This window comes from Neofelis nebulosa, chromosome 5 (genome assembly GCF_028018385.1).
Source record: "Neofelis nebulosa isolate mNeoNeb1 chromosome 5, mNeoNeb1.pri, whole genome shotgun sequence".
NCBI lineage: Eukaryota > Metazoa > Chordata > Mammalia > Carnivora > Felidae > Neofelis > Neofelis nebulosa.
In genome coordinates this window covers 2009217-2026127 of record NC_080786.1, presented here as the reverse complement: position 1 = coordinate 2026127, position 16911 = coordinate 2009217, and the positions used below count along the sequence as shown (strand labels likewise).

The 16911-nt window shown below is 42.8% G+C and overlaps 1 protein-coding gene across 1 annotated transcript in view; it reads right to left on the bottom strand.

Moving 5' to 3' along the window:
• The window catches only part of SUSD5 (sushi domain containing 5), an 81825-nt gene that overhangs the window by 61794 nt on the left and 3120 nt on the right, over window positions 1-16911 (bottom strand). Inside the window, exon 2 of the mRNA XM_058729279.1 lies at window positions 8282-8407. Within this exon, the coding sequence (XP_058585262.1) occupies window positions 8282-8315 (34 nt within the window). The 5' untranslated portion in view covers window positions 8316-8407. The remainder of the gene's footprint in view (window positions 1-8281; window positions 8408-16911) is intronic.

Sequence of the window (16911 nt, the reverse complement as noted above, 5' to 3'; positions counted from 1 at the left end):
CTTCGTGCCCCACCCTCCTTCCTATAAAAACCTTCTAGGTGGGATGCTGCCGGTCTAGTTCCTGAATCATTCATGAATCATTTAATAAAGTCAGTTAGATCTTTACATATTTACTTGGCTAGATTGCTTTTACAACCCTCCCCCTCCCAAAAAGGAATATTTAGAGACCACCGTAAGATCAGAAATGGAAAGCTCAGTAGATGGCCTTGAAGATAAAGTTGAGAAATCTCCCAGTGAGGATAGTGAAAAGACAAAGAGATAGTGAATCGGGGAGAAAAAATAACATCCAGAATGCTCTTTGCCTGCACCCTGCCTTGACCTTTCCACGTGGTCCCCTGAGGCACGGCCAGGTACTTACTTCAGGACCTGCAAGTAATAAACTTCTCTCTGGCTTTACTTAACACATGTTAATTTCACAAAGTCACAAGTGTCTGTGAAAAGTCCAAAGTCCACCCAAAAGTTTCTGAACTTTTCTGAGACACCTGGGTTTTGAATTCCTGCCCCTGCTGCTGTTTTACAGAAAGTGGCTGTCACTTTATTTCCAGCCTAGTGTCCATTCAAATGTGGAATTCACGTTGGAGTACCTTTTTCTTTTTTTCTTTATTTTTACCCAAACTATTCACTTAAAGCTTTACCTACAAAATAGCCCTTTTAATCAAAGGATTTAGAAAAGAGAGAGGATATTTTTGCATAAATGCGAACCACTTAAAATGGAGTATTAGATTTCCCTATTTTTAGCAGTCCTACTGAACACTGTGCAATATTCTGTGGCCACCTTCTGCTCGTCTCTCCCCCTCTTCTCTTCTCAGGTCTCCTCGTCCCCTAGTTTCCCATAATCACATATAAACACAGCACTTGTAAACATTCCATGCTACTTAAATTTGTACACGAGAAATGGAATGAGCTTAGACCCTCCCTGAGAGTCCATTGTTTACATTCAAAATATTTTGCTTTGGTTAAGGTATTTCAGAGTTCACGCATTCAAAAAGATGTCTGGCTACGCTCCAATCCCTAGAAAATCCATAGACTAGTCTATACTGTCCAACTTGTTTTCTCGGTTGTAGAGAGAGAAAGTTGGTTTTCTGTCTAAAATCTGACCAAGGACTCTAATGGCCTGGATCATTAAGTAGGATCTCTTGGAATAACCACTGAAGGTTTAAAAATTGAATTAGCATACCTGGCCTCATCTATATTTTGTTATGTCCAGATTTCTCCTGGTCATATGGAGTCAGAAGGTCAAACACTGATCATAGTTTTCTTAACAGTGAAGTATGATCAGCCTTAAGGCCTAATGATCAGCCTTAACGTCTCACTTCGGTACTGGAAATTCACTTCTCAGTGTTATTTGTGCACTAAGAAGTAATTGCCTTTTACTGATCACCTATGATAACCAGGCACTTTAATAATATAGATTATCTCTAATCCTTGCAACAACCATAGACAGGTTGCAGATGAGAAGATGGAGCTTTTTTTTTTTTTTTTAATTTTTTTTTTTCAACATTTTTTTATTTATTTTTGGGACAGAGAGAGACAGAGCATGAACGGGGGAGGGGCAGAGAGAGAGGGAGACACAGAATCGGAAACAGGCTCCAGGCTCCGAGCCATCAGCCCAGAGCCTGACGCGGGGCTCGAACTCACGGACCACGAGATCGTGACCTGGCTGAAGTCGGATGCTTAACCGACTGCGCCACCCAGGCGCCCCAGATGGAGCTTTTTTCTACGTAGGTTATGCAAATTGCCCAAGGTCATACAGCTAGCTTGGCAAAAGTGGGATTTGAACACAACTGTATACGATTCCGAAATCCCCACTCTTACCTTTGTACCATGTTGCCTCTTGTATACCCTGTAAACATTTCTTCCTATTAAATTAGGGTTAAGTTCTAGAAAGGCAGACTCTAATGTTGACACTCTGTGTCCAGGTATGAGAAAGAAACCATAAGTAACCTCTTGAACACCTTCTGACTGCACACCTTAGGTCACTGTATTATGGTTCTAGATTTATAGGTCTATCCCTTCCTCTGGAGAATAAGTTTCCAGGGGTCTTGCCATTCTGTGTATTGCTAATGTCTCCTACAGTACCTATTCCAGTGCCTGGCACATAATGGGCACTCAATAAATGTCTGATGAAAGAATGAATGAGATACTGTCCGTGGTATTGGGGACACTGCGTTTCCCACAGCCCACCTGGATGAACACCTGCTCATCTTTCTTGAATCAGTGCCATCATCTCGTCTGTAGAGTCCTCTTTGTAACTTGGTCCAGTCCCTCCACCCAAGACTCTCTCCCTTGTGCTTACACCATAGCCTGAACGGTTGTCTCTTACTAATTATGGCTCTTTAATGCAACCATTGCCCGGCAGATCCCTCTCTCCCACTAGTCTGAATATCCTCGAGGACAGAGACCATGTTTTTCTGTGTTGTTAACTCTGCTGCCTTGGGAAGTACCTGGTTCTATGAAGTACCTATGTCTGATGAATTAATCATATACCCCAACCTGTTGAGTTTAACTCATCAGAGGATCCCAAGAAGAGAGCATGACAAGGGTCACGTTAATGCTCTGAGTAGAATAGGGAACTTGTCAAGGGATTGCACAGGTCTCTCCTTATCATCTTTTTTTTAGGGCAATGACCATGTCCTTTTATGTTTTCCTATAGCTGGTGGCTAGTACAGTGCCTAGCACATAGTAGGCATTTAATTAAGCTTTGATGAATGGAAGGAGGAATGAATGAGCATAAAAGCAAAACATACCAGCCAATGTCGAATTTCAAACCTGATGGATCTGAAGCAGCCTCACAAATCATCTGCCACCAGCCTGAAGCCACATAACCCCCAAATCACCGCACAATGTAGCATTTACATGCAGGCCGCCTTTGGGGCTATGGAGGTTGTGGGCTGGTCCTGAGTAAACACAGGCTGCACTGAAGAACCATTGTAGGCACTGGTAGTTCTTTCAAGTTCCTCTGGGGTCTGAAGTTGATTTGCAGCTGGAGGCAAGTCCCTGCCAAGCCCTCCCCCCCACCCCCCACCCCACCGACATTTTTGGCAATTGAATTATTAACTAAAAGAAAATCATCCAGGGTGTAGCCGTTAGCACTGGGCTGCCGATGCTAGGGAATTTTTATTTTGTTTACTCAGAGTGTTTGCACCTAATCTAATGAAAAGTAGGAATGAGGCCACAGAAAGCAATTCAGAAGCCCTGGCCCCAGAGGAAGACAGTCTTTGGACTTGGCAGGAAGGCCATTCCAGGCGGCGAGGAGGCGGCTGCAGGGCTACCCCTCAGGGTGAGACTTGTTCCCAGGGGAGTATTACCCACAGGTTGCTGCTGTGCTGGGTTTTCAGGGACCCTGGGAGGGCTCCAGCGCTCCAGTCTCCTAAATATCTCCGGGGGTCCCTGGCTTGACTCCTGCAGCTTTCACGGAAGACTGATCCTTATTGAGATGCACGTACCACTGAGAGGGACAACTCGGGAAAGGATTCGGCGGAACTGAGTTTAAGTTTGAGTTTTGCAACTTCATATCCATCCCGGAGACATCACTTTACATCTTCCGTCTCAGTTTGTTTACCCATAAAATAGACATGATAAGGCCATCTGACGTACAGGGTTTTTAGATCGGGATACTTGGTAAATCAAAAAACTTTCTACAGATAAAATGATTATCCATAATAATTGCTAATAACACGTGGTACTTTAGCACATTGCCTTGCTCTGCAAACTACTTGAGGGCAAAGGCTGTGACTTCCTTTACACCTGCAGCTTCTAGCTCAGTACATGGCACAGAAAGTGCCCAATAAAGGGTAGGAGACTTGAGCAAGGACAAATTTGTGGTAGCAGGAAGGCTAAATATACTCCAATCTCCTGTCATGTCTGACATCAAGAGCCTCACTTCCTTAAAGATCACAGAGGAACTGCTGAACCACACCCTCTTGCTCTGGGAAAGCGGGGCATCTCTTGGTCAAATTTTCAGTGTGACCCCCAGCCATTAAACAAGACGACTGCTATTCTGGGGGCCATTCGTCCTAGACCTCCTCCAGATAGTCCGCGTGTTATCAATAGACTCTTTTGGAACCACTGGTAAGCCTGTACTTCTTGAGCTATGCACCCAAACCTTTGTTTCCACAAGAACGGTCATCAAATACATGGAACAGGGGGACAAGCCAGGAAAAACTTGGTCTAATGATGTGACATGTTAAACATCTCGCATCTTAGCCCATATGTTGATTCTGCATCTTACCGAAGTGTAGCAAAGGCATGGATATTTTAACATTTGCTTCAAAAAATAGTGTGACAGAAGGGCCCAAGATGCCTAGCCATCAGAAGGCTGGATTCCCCTCTTAGTCTGCCATCAACTTGCTGGGTTATTTATTCCGTTGCCCTGCATTTGTTGTTCAGTGAACCCCAGCAAGGGAGAGATGACTGGGTCCAGTGGCCTCTTTCCTCATGCATGGTGGTTCTTTGTGTCTGGAGTGCCTCCTGTTGGCCAGGCTGGAGCCTCTATCCCCACACTCCCAAAGTTGTCAGATTGTGGGACCAAATGTTGGCCCTGCTGGAAAGAGTTGGCATGGAGTTGTCTTGGTCCTGTCACACAAGGCTGTCTGGAAGGGCGAGGAGACTTCAACAAGAGGACAGAGGTTTGTGTAAGCTGTCCAAGAGCTGAGAAAAGAGCTATGAGCGATCCCCAAAGAGCGAGGCCTCCACAGGGACATGGGAGCCAAAACAGGAGGAGAGAAGACAATCCCAAGCAAGACTGTGTATTTGATCAAGTGTCTAGTGCCACTTTCTGAAACAAAACTAGTTGTAAACTTAAGTGTGGTGGGACCTTTACCTTAAAGTGGAAAACAAATCATGGACCCACAGGGAGTTGAGGCACAGGGACAATTATCTCCATTAAATAATGTTCAGAGGAACAGCGGGAGGTAAAAACAAACATGTGCTTTTATCGCAATCCATATATTCCTTTTGTTCAACATACCAACTCATCTTCTTTCAATATTTGTTATTCATCTGAGGCTTCAGTCTGAAGATGTGTGTCAAGCTGTGTGCAAATATTGTCTCATTTTAATATCATGTAACAGAAGCTAAAGCCACTCATTGCCGAGTTAGCAAATCAACAATAACTAAGTCATCCACAAATGACAGTATAGATACATTTATAGGAAAATACACGAGACGGTTTTCCAGGCACATAACTAGAATTGACTTGGACCCACACAGGGAGTTAGCAAAAGGAGAGGGATTAATTTTGTGTCTCTCTTACTTTCTACAGTGGGTAGCAGAGTGCCGAACAGAGAAACAAAAGGGTTCTGCCCCTCATGACCACGAGCAAATTAATGAGCTTCTATTCATTCACTCACTCACTCACTCATCCAATGAACAAGTGATGGGGAAACAAGAAGTCAAGAAGCAGTCTGAAGGAACATTCCAGTTGGAGGAGGTTGACTGCCAAAGTCTAGGGATGAAGCTGGAGTGGGATTAAGAGGGGACAGCCACATTGGGGCGCCTGGGTGGCGCAGTCGGTTAAGCGTCCGACTTCAGCCAGGTCACGATCTCGCGGTCCGTGAGTTCGAGCCCCGCGTCAGGCTCTGGGCTGATGGCTCAGAGCCTGGAGCCTGTTTCCGATTCTGTGTCTCCCTCTCTCTCTGCCCCTTCCCCGTTCATGCTCTGTCTCTCTCTGTCCCAAAAATAAATAAAAAACGTTGAAAAAAAATTTTTTTAAAAAAAAAGAGGGGACAGCCACAGCGTGCGAGACGCCGCACAGGTGCATAGCCCCACCAGACATTGACTTAGTGCCAGACTAAACCCTGCAGAAAAACATCCCTGCTCTGAGAAGGTTTGCATTATTTACATCTTAGATCGCTAGTCACGCCCTGTTTACTTTCTATGCCATCCATGAAAAGGTGGCCAAGCTTGCTTTAATTTATTAGAAAGGGTAGGAAAACCTTTGGGGGAATAACCAGAAGCCCACTGTCTTTCATTATATTATATTTTAGGACAGCACATTTTCTTGTCTACTGACTTTTAAGAGGGCCCTGCAAAATAGTCCGTGTGTGAAGAAACGAGCGGATAAAAGAATTGTTCTGTAGCTGTTTGGACTTGGTTTTAAGGAACTTCATCTTCATTCATATGAAAAAACAAAACAATTCTTAACTTCAGCTTCCAGGTCCCGCAAAAATGCACAATGTTCGCTTACAAAGCAAAAGGGAAAAACAGATGGAAAGAATGACTCAGTATTCAGAGGAAAAGATTCTGTTATCAGTGAACAGATTATACGGATTGATTAGCTGGTGATATTGACCAAATTACTGAGGAAAAAATGGAGGAGGAGGAGGAGGATGTTTTGAAATGCTACAGAGAAAAAGTTACTGTAAACACAGTATGTTAAGGGCGCTTGGCTGTTGCAGTGGGTGGGGCATGAGGCTCTTGGTCTCAGGGCTGTAAGGTGGAGCCCCACATTGGGGGCACACATTACTTAAAAAATAAAATCTTGGGGCGTCTGGGTGGCGCAGTCGGTTAAGCGTCCGACTTCAGCCAGGTCACGATCTCGCGGTCCGTGAGTTCGAGCCCCGCGTCAGGCTCTGGGCCGATGGCTCGGAGCCTGGAGCCTGTTTCCGATTCTGTGTCTCCCTCTCTCTCTGCCCCTCCCCCGTTCATGCTCTGTCTCTCTCTGTCCCAAAAATAAATAAAAAACGTTGAAAAAAAAATTAAAAAAAAATAAATAAAATCTTAAAAAACATAAACACAGTATGTTAAATATAGTCCCCAAATGCCAAAGAAGTTGTCTGGAAAAGTGACGCTCCCTTACCTAAAGGTTTTCTGTTCTGACTACAAAATGCCCTTTCCACCAGTATAGCTACTCATTTTTCAAATGTTTAATTATGCAACTCAAAACAAATTCATTCACCTTATAACATAATGAAAATGTTATATAAAATCCGAGGTACCCTTTGACTACTAATCATGTCAAAAGGCAAACCTTTACTACCCTCCCTGTCCATCATTCTGAGTTTGGTGGGTATTATTCAAAAAAGAATGAGGAAGATCTGTATGTTTTAATATGGAAGCCTGTGCCATACTTGTTGAGAAAACAAAGACATTTACTGAGTACAGTTATGATATCACTCATGTAATAAATTAAAATATACTCAATGCCAATAGCACCTATGCCTATTGATCTATAGCATACCTATCTATCTGTATTTATAGCTATGATATCTACCTCTATCTCTGGGACATAAACAGGAAATGTTTAAGGGAGTTTTCATTTCTGGTAATGGTGAAATAAGTTAGATTAGTCTCTTTCTGAAGCACAAGAAAGTTTAAAAACTTGCATAAAATTTGGTAATGGCTACTCAAAGGCATCACACAGCTAATAACATAGCAAATAACTGAATTGAATAAATAAATTAACTGGGGAGAAGGAACAACTCTTTCTTTTCTTTTTTTAATGTTTATTTTGAGAGAGAGAGAGAGAGGCAGAGCACGAGCAGGGGAGGGGCAGAGAGAGAGGGAGACACAGAATCCGAAGCAGGCTCCAGGCTCTGACCAGTCAGCACAGAGCCTGATGCGGGGCTCGAGCTCACAAACTGAGAGATCACGACCCAAGCCGAAGTTGGACGCTTAACCGACTGAACCACTCAGGCCCCCAAGGAACAACTCGTTCTTGCAGAAGAATGTCAATAATAAATGTAAAAGGAGTGAGGGAGGAGAAAAACCACCATCACAGTTAGAACACCACAGTCACACTAGCTGCAAGAATATCTGCCCATAAATACTATAATTAGTTGGCAAACGTTTAGGAGAAAAACAATATTTGCATATCTTCAAAGTATGTCTCCACAAGATATGTATTAACTCCAAAGGGAAATGTCACTATACAGTGGAGAAACCTGGCCAACACCACCTGCACCAAATGATCAGCTTTAACGTCACCTCAGTAAGACTTAGTTTAAAAAAATTTTTTTAAAGAGAGCATGAGCAGGGAAGGGGCAGAGAGAGAGAGGCACAGAATCTAAGGCAGGCTCCAGGCTCTGAGCTGTCAGCACAGATCCCAACTCGGAGCTCGAACCCACGAACCACGAGATCGTGACCGAAGCCAAAGTCAGATGCTTAAACGACTGGGTGCCCCTAACGTCACCCCAATAAGACTTATTGACACGAACGCTCTTCTGCCATGCACTGAGGAGGAACCACAGGCTTTGTTGTATTCTTCCCCAAAACTATGACTTCAATAGAATCACGAGAAGGTATCAGACAAACACAAATTGAGGAATGTTCTCAAAAATACCTGATCGGTACTCTTCAAAAAGTATGAAGGCCATGAAAGAGTGGAGGTGACTGAGGAACTGTCACAATTTGGAGGACACCGATGAGGCAGGTCAAGGAAATGCAACGTGAGGCCCTGCATTTGATGCTGGAACAGAAAAAGGACATCAGTGAAAAACTGGTGAAATCTGAATAAAGCTGCAGTTCAGTTAATAGTAAGGTAGCAGCGGTAATTTCTTAGTTTTGATAATTGCCCCCTGGTTGTGTGAGATGTCAGCATTAAAGGGAAAGATGTAACAACTCTGTCCTATCTTTGCAACCCTTCAGAAGTCTAAAAATCATTTTAAAAAATGTAAAATCACTATAAAACGTGAAGAGTCAGCTGTGAGAGAAAAAAAAAAACTAAAAAAGATTTTGAAAATACAACACATAGTTGTTGGAATTTGCAAAAACCCAAATAGATGGGTTGAATAACAGAGTGGACACGGCCAAAGAATCATTAGAGAACCGAAGGTCAAGCTGAGAGTATCTCTTGGGACACAGCACAGTGAGATAAAAGATGGAAAATATTGGGGGGGGGGGAGATCAATCTTGTATTGCCTCATATGGCGAACAGACCCAGAAGTCCCACGGTGTGTCTAATAGAATCCTACGAAGAGACAATGGAGAGTGACATCGGTGAGTGGTGGAATAGGAGTTTCTACCTCCTTCTCCCGAAGAACATAAACATTGGCCATCAGCCATGGATGAGAGTGCAGAAGTCCGGCACCGTTGGAGGAAAAAATACATATTTGGGATTAGATGCGCTGGAGAGGGTAAGAGGAACAGCTTCACTTCACCTGTGTCGCCCACATGTCTCCTACGGGGGCACAGCTCAGTGCAAGAGAAAACTTCCCAGCCGGTGATTTCTCCCATGGGAGAGAGTGAGAGCGTGTGAGCGGCTGTGGAGAGGCCGCTCCTTTCCTGCTCCGTCCAGAATCCCGAGGCCTGCTCTACAGCTCGGGTCGGTGGGGGACAAAGAGGCTGGCAGAACAGCAGGCGGGACACTCCACGGCACAGAACCCACTGGCTGCCTCGCGGACTCCGCTGGGGAGCCTGCCCACACGTTGCTGGGGATGACTCACTTGTGGATCCCCCCACCTGGGCTGTAGGTATCCTCCCGACCCTACCCCCACTCCACATACCGCCCCCCTCCAGACCAGCACCCCACGGCTTCCTCCCTATGTGCACCCCCAGGGGCGGTCAGTGCGAGCCTTCGAGAATGGCTAGCGAAAGCCAGGCCGGCCAGATGACTTTTGCATTCGGTGAGGAAAGCTTGATGACCCTTAGCGCTTTGCCACTTTGCTAGAATTGATGTGCTAACACTAATAGTGAGGATTTTCACGCCTGTGTGTGTAAGTGAGCCTGCCTTCTGCTTAGTGGCTACTGTTTTGCTGTCTACGTGGGTCTAACTTTCGTGACAAGATTCTTCCAAACTCACAACATAAGTTAGTGTTCCGTGGTTTCTGGGCTCTGGAATATTTTATATAAGATAGCATTTTTCTCTTCCCTGGAGTTTTTTGCAAAACCTGTCTGTAACATCATTTGATACATTTGGGAAGTTTCCTAGATTTTTCCATTTCTCACGTGGTTAGTTGCCTTTTTATGTTTTCTACATTTCCTTTACTTTTTTTTTTTTGAAGTTTACAATTTATTTTTGAAATTTACAACTTTAGAGAAAAATGACTATTTTCATCTGAGGTTTCAAATTTATTAGTGCAAAATTATTCCTGGTATTATCTATTGTTTTTCTCATAAAATGCCTGTAATGTTTTTACGTGCGCTTTCTCCCTTAAAAAAAAATTTTTTTTTATGTTTATTTAGTTTTGAGAGACAGAGAGAGACTGAGTGCAAGTGGGTGAGGGGCAGAGAGAGAGGGAGACACAGAGTCCCAAGCAGGCTCCAGGCTCTGAGCTGTCAGCACAGAGCCCAATGTGGGGCTTGAACCCGCGAACCGTGAGATCATGTCCCGAGCCGAAGTCGCATGCCCAACCAACTGAGTCACCCAGGCATCCCCACCTCCCTTTTTGACTTGATCAATATTATCAGGAGTTAACTATTTTACTAATTTTCTCAAAAAAAAACCACTTTCTGGTTCTCTTCAACTCTATTTTTCTCCCTGTGATGAATTTCTGACTTTTTTTTTTTTTAATTAAGAGACTAATATTTTAGAGCGCTTTTGTTTACAGAAAAATTGAGCAGACGGCACAGAATTCACATATATTTTCTATCTCCTGCCCAAACCCACCCCACCCCAGGCCATTCCCTCACAATTTCCCCTATTCTGAACATCTTGCATCACTGTGGTACATTTGTTACCACCGATGAACCAATACATTATGATTAACTAAAGTCTATAGGTTACATTAGGGTTTAGTCTTTTTTTTTTTCCAATTGGGGTATGGTTGACACACAAGTTACATTAGTTTCAGGTGTGCGACACGGTGATTGGGCAAGTCTATACTTTATGCTGTGCTCACTGTGAGTGTGGCTACCCTCTGTCACCACACAACGCTGTATTCCCTATACTGTAACCTTCCCTGCCATGACTTACTCATTCTATAATTGGAAGCCTGTACCTCCCATTCCCTTTCACTTATCTTGCCCATCCCCCCACCCTCCCCTCTGGCAAGCACCTATTTGTTCTCTTTATTTACGTGTCTGTTTCTGCTCTTTGGCTTGTTTATTTTGTTTAGATTCCACATATAAGTGAGACCTTTTGGTATTTGTCCTTCTGTGTCTGACTTACATCACTTAGCATAATAAAGGTGTCTCTCTTTGTACTGTGTAGTTCTAAGGCTTTGACAAATGGATGACATGTGTCCACCATTACAGTACCGTACGGAATCATTTCACTGCACTAAAAATCCCCTGTGCTCCCCCGCACTCCTGACAACCATTGATCTTTTAACTGTCTTTATACTTTTGCGTTTCCCAGAATGTTATGTACTTGAAGTCTTACAGTACATAAGCTGTCAGATTGGTTTCTTGCACTTACCAACAGACAGTAAAGATTCTTTGATGTCTCCTCATGGTTTGACAGGTCATTTGTTGTTATGCTAATAATACCCATTGAAGAGATGTAACACAGTACCATTCATTCATCTACTGAAGTATATCTTCATTGCTTCCAAGTTTGGGCAATAATGAATAATTATGCAGGTTTTTGTGTGGCCATACACTTTTGACTCGTTGGCGGTAAATACCAAAGAGTAGAATTGCTGGGTCATATGGTAAGAGTATGTTTAGTTTGATAAGAAACTGCTAACCTGGGGTCGCCAGGCTCAGTCGGTGAAGCGTCCGACTTCGGCTCAGGTCATGATCTCACGGTTCATGAGTTCAGGCCCCACGTTGGGCTCGGTGCGGACAGCTCAGGGTCTGGAGCCCACTTCAGATTCTGGGTCTCCCTTTCTCTCTGCCCCTCCCCTGCTCATGCTCTGTCTCTCAAATATAAACATTAAAACACACACACACACACACACACACACACACACACACACACAAAACCCTGCTAACCTGTCTTCAAAGTGGCTTTACCACTTTATGTTCCCAACAGTTTCTGTTGCTCTGCATCTCCATTAGCCTTTAACCATTCTACTAGGTATACAGTGGTATTTCATTGTTGTTTTAATTTGCAATTCCTGTACGGCATATGATGTTGAGCATCTTTTCATAAGCTTATTTGCCTTCTGCATGGAGTCTCTGGTGAAGTGTCTGTTCAGATCTTTTGCACATTTTTAAATTGGATTGTTTTCTTACTGAATTTTAAAAGTTCTTTGTATATTTTGGTTACAAGTTCTTTATCAGATGTGGTTTTTTTTTGCACATATATTCTCCTAACCTGTGATTTGTCCTTTGTTGTCTTAAACTTCCTTCATTTTTACTAGTTTTTTCTTGAACATAATTTTTCTTTCAGTTTTGTTTATTTAATTGCTGCACCCAACATGGGGCTCAAACTCGTGACCCCGGGATCAAGAGTCACATGCTCTTTTGACGGAGTCATCCAGGAGCCCCTCTTCAAGGGGCTTTAGGTTTGTGTACTTTTTCTAGTTTCTTCTGCTTTTAGTTGTTTTGTTTTTTACTTAATGATTCAATGATAACATTTCCTCTACCTACTGCATTGGCTGATACCCACAAGTATGCATCCATATTGCTTCATTCTGTTTAGTTCTAAATATTTTTATTTCATCCCTCAACCATGATTGATTCAAATCTGCGTGTTAGGTGTTCCATGTATGGTTATGTTTTGTCATTTGTCGAGTTTTATGGTACCATGGTCAGTGCATAGAGTCAGTAGGGTTTTTTAAAGAATTTCAGACAACATCCTTGATGTCCTACTATGATTAATTTTGGGCAGGGATATCATGTTGCACAACTCCAGGGGTACCAATTATGTCCTAATTTATGTGACTAATGCCCCTTATGGTAGCATAGTATGGAGGCTTTGTAGCTCTCCGTGGTGGCCTTTCCTGATTAAGAGAACATTTTGTGTATTTGAAAAAATGTGCATCTCAGTCACGTTTGTCAATTTTTGTGATATGTAATTTAAAGCTCTGTTGTTAACGGAATAACATTGAGAGTCCAGAAATAAACCTATACATCTGTGGTCTGCTGATATTCAAAAGGGCGCCAAGACCATTCAACGGGGAAAAGAACAGTCTTTTCAAGAAACGATGTTGGGATAACTGGATGTCAAGATGAAAAAGAATGAAGTTGGACGCTTACCTCGTGTCATGTGCAAAAATTAACTCAAAATAGATCAAAGATCCAAATGTAAAAGCTAAAAACTCTTAGAAGAAAACATAGAGATAAATCTTCATGACCTTGGATTTGACAAAAGATTCTTAAAATATGATACCAAAAGCACCTACAACAAAAGAAAACAGGACAGCTACCTTGATTAGAAATGAGCAGGGGTGCCTGTGGATTAAGCGTCTGACTTCGGCTCAGGTCATGATCTTGCAGTCCGTGAGCTTGAGCCACATATTGGGCTCTGTGCTGACAGCTCAGAACCTAGAGCCTGCCTTGGATTCTGTGTCTCCCTCTCTCTGTGCCCCTCCCCTGCTTGTGCTCCGTCTCTCTCTGTCTGTCTTTCTCTCTCTGTCCCAAAAAGAAATAAACATTAAAAAAAAAAAAAGAAAAAAATGAGCAAAGGGTATAAATAGACATTTCTCCAAGGAAGATATAAAAAACCAGTAAGTGCCAGTAAGCACTTGAAAAGATACTCGGCCATCATTAGTCATCAGGAAAATGTAAATTAAAACCACAGTTTAGGGGGCCTGGCTGGCTCAGTTGGTAGAGCATGCAACTCTTGAACTTGGGGGTTGTGAGTTCAAGACTCATCTTGGGGAGTGAATTGTACTTAAAATATTTTTTAAAAACTTAAAAAAAAAACAACCCACAATGAAATATCACTTCACACCCACTAGGATGGTTAGAATCAAAAGTGAGATAATAACAAGTGTTGGGGCATCTGGGTGGCTCAGTTGGTTGAGTCTCTGCCTCTTGAGTTTGGCTCAGGTCATGACCCCAGGGTCATAGGATTGAGCCCTGCACGTTCAGCATGGAGACTGCTTAACATTCTCTCTCTCTCCTTACCTCTTCCTCTCCCCCACATGCATGCTCTCTCTCCCTCTCTCTCAAAAAAAAAAAAAAAAAAAAAAAAGAAAAGAAAAAGAAAAAGAAAAAAGAAAAAAATAACAAGTGTTGACATGGCTGTGGAGAAATTACAATCCTCATTCACTACAAGTAGAAATTAAAATGCGGTAGCCACTTTGGGAAACAAATGCTCCCCCAAATGCTTAACCATAGAGTTTGATCCATATGATCTAGCAATTTTACTCCTAGGCATATACCTAAGTCAGATGAAAACATGTGTCCCTACAAAAACTTGTACAAGAATGTCCATAGGAGCATTGCTCACAATAGCCAAAAGATGGAAACAACTGAAATGTCTGTCAATAAGAAATGTATAAGCAAAAAGTGGTATGTCCATTCAGTGGAATATTATCTGGCCATAAAAAATAGTGAAGTACTGATATATGCTACAACTTGGACGAATCTTGAAAATGCGCCAAGTTAAAGAAGCCAGTCACAAAAAGCCCAATTATATACATAAATACAGCCATATAAACTTTTAGGATAGGGAAATCTGTATATTGCACAATGGAATATTATTTGGTCTTTAAAAAGAAGGAAATCCTGCCATTTATGACCACATAAATGAACCTGGAGGGCATAATGCTAATTGAAAGAAACCGGATGCAGAAAAACAAATACTGTATGATCTCACTTACATGTGGCATCTATCAGTGGTCAGATACATAAAGGCAGAGAATAGAATGGTGGTTACCAGGGCTGGGGGTAGAGGCAAATGGAGAGACGTTGGTCAAGGGGCACAAAGTTTCAGTTATGCAAGATGAGTAAGTTCTGGAGAGCTAATGTGCAATAATGTGATTCTAGTTAACGGTAACATATTGTGTGTACTTAAACTTTGCTAGGAGGGAAGATCCTACATGTTCTTAGCACACACACACATACACACACACAAAGGAAAGGAAATGGTAACTCTGAGGCAATGACTGTGTTAATTTACTTGATTGTTATGATTACTTCACAATGTATACTTATATCAAATCAAATCATGAAGTTGTACATCTTAAATATGTATTATGTTTAATTATCAATTATACACCAATAAAGCAGGGGGAAAAGTAAATGGGATTCAAAGAGAAAAGTTCAGGACCCAGAGGGATAGTTCATACTGATACAAAGATAAATTACCAGGAATATGTTAGAGTAAGAATGTATATGAGCTGAGGCACCTGGGTGGCTCAGTCAGGTAAGTGTCTGACTCTTGATTTCGGCTCAGGTCATGATCTCATGGTTTGTGGCTCTGTGCTGACAGTGTGGAGCCTGCTTGGGATTCTCTCTCCCTCTCTCTCTCTCTCTCTCTGCCCCTCCTCCACTCATGCACACACACACTCTCTCTCAAAATAAACATAAAAAAAGCATGTGTATGAGCCAACAACATAGCTTTAAAAAAAAACAGCTTTATTGAGATATAATTTACATACCATGCATTTCACTAATTTAAACTGTGCAAGTCAGTGGTTTTTCGTACAATTGACAGATACGTGCCACTGTCACCACAGTTTTAGAACATTTTGCTCACCTCAAAAAGAAACCTCATACCGTTTAGAAATCATCTCTGTACCCTGTCCACTTCTCCCCCAAGCCATCTCTACGGATTCTCTCCCTTCCCACAGGGTTTCTGGTGTGGATCACGGAAGGTCACAGCTTTCCATTTCCAAACTGTTTTTGCAAAGGATTGTACTACTTGTCACATATGCTCACTGAAGTCTCTGTTCTGTTATCTCAGCAGCCAGCCAGGGGACAGAATGTATTTCCTTAAGTGCCTAAAGACAAAAAGAAAAAAGAAAACAACAACAACAACAACAACAAAAAACCTTTCTGGGTCTTTGCATATTGGCTCTGAGCTAGGATGCACCTTCGACGCTAAGCCAAGCTGATGACAACTCTGCCTTAGCCTTCACTTCCTACTTAAATGTAGTCCAAAGATCAGTCAGAGCTATAAGTCTAGAGTCCTCTCGGGTCTTTTCTGAGTATGTGTCTGTCCCTGGGCATGCACACTGCCCTCCAGATCCCCCAGTGCACACGGCAGTCCTTTACTGATCTTGTCTCCCAAGAACCTTCCTCCTCGGACTTCTGGTACCCAGGCCTTTGGGCCTGTCATGCTATTTGCTTCACCCTTCATTCCTTACCCCAGTCAGCAACAGGTAGCATATGTCTTTAAATGCTTCTGTCGGATGCCACACAGAAAGCTACTCCAACCTGAGGCAAAATAATGATCAGTCTCTGCACTGGTCCCTTAAGCAACCACCAGACGGGTCAAATTCACGACCACAGTTTCGGAGAATGATGTCCATGTTGCTTTCCGTGGCACCGATACATTGTACCAGGAACATGGGCCATTGTCCACAAGGCTGCTGATGAGCTCAGGAATAAAGGATGCTAGGCAGGCAAGCAAAAACTACACAGTGCCTCCTACCAAAATTCAGCTGCTTCTCCCCCCATGAGGCGCTCGCGACTTGTCACATGTATTTGATTGGATTCCGGAGTTCCAAAAATGTCGCCTGTGTCAGTTTTTGGCTAGCTGGATTCTTTCTGGGAAGATCAGTTCTTGCAAGGGACCCATTCTTGGAGCTCTCTACTCTGCTAATTCCAAGTCACTTCTCTTGAAAGTACTTTGGAAAACACTTTGCCACCATGTGGTAAATCTAAAGGTATACAAACCAGGAATTCTGCTTGTTCTTACCCTAGATCAGTGATTATCAACGGGGAGCAGTTCTTCTCCAGTAACATATGGAAACACTTGGAAACATTTTTGGTTTAAACAACTGGGGCCATGCCACTGGCCAAGGTTAAGAAATTGCCAAGGTTAAGAAACCCTCATCCAGAGAAATGAGTACTCCCGTGCACAAGGAGAAATGCTCGAAATTGCATTGTTTTAAAATAGTCCTGGGGTGGAGCACCTGGTGGCTCAGTCGGTTGAGTGGCTGACTTCGGCTCAGGTCATGACCTCCTGGTTCG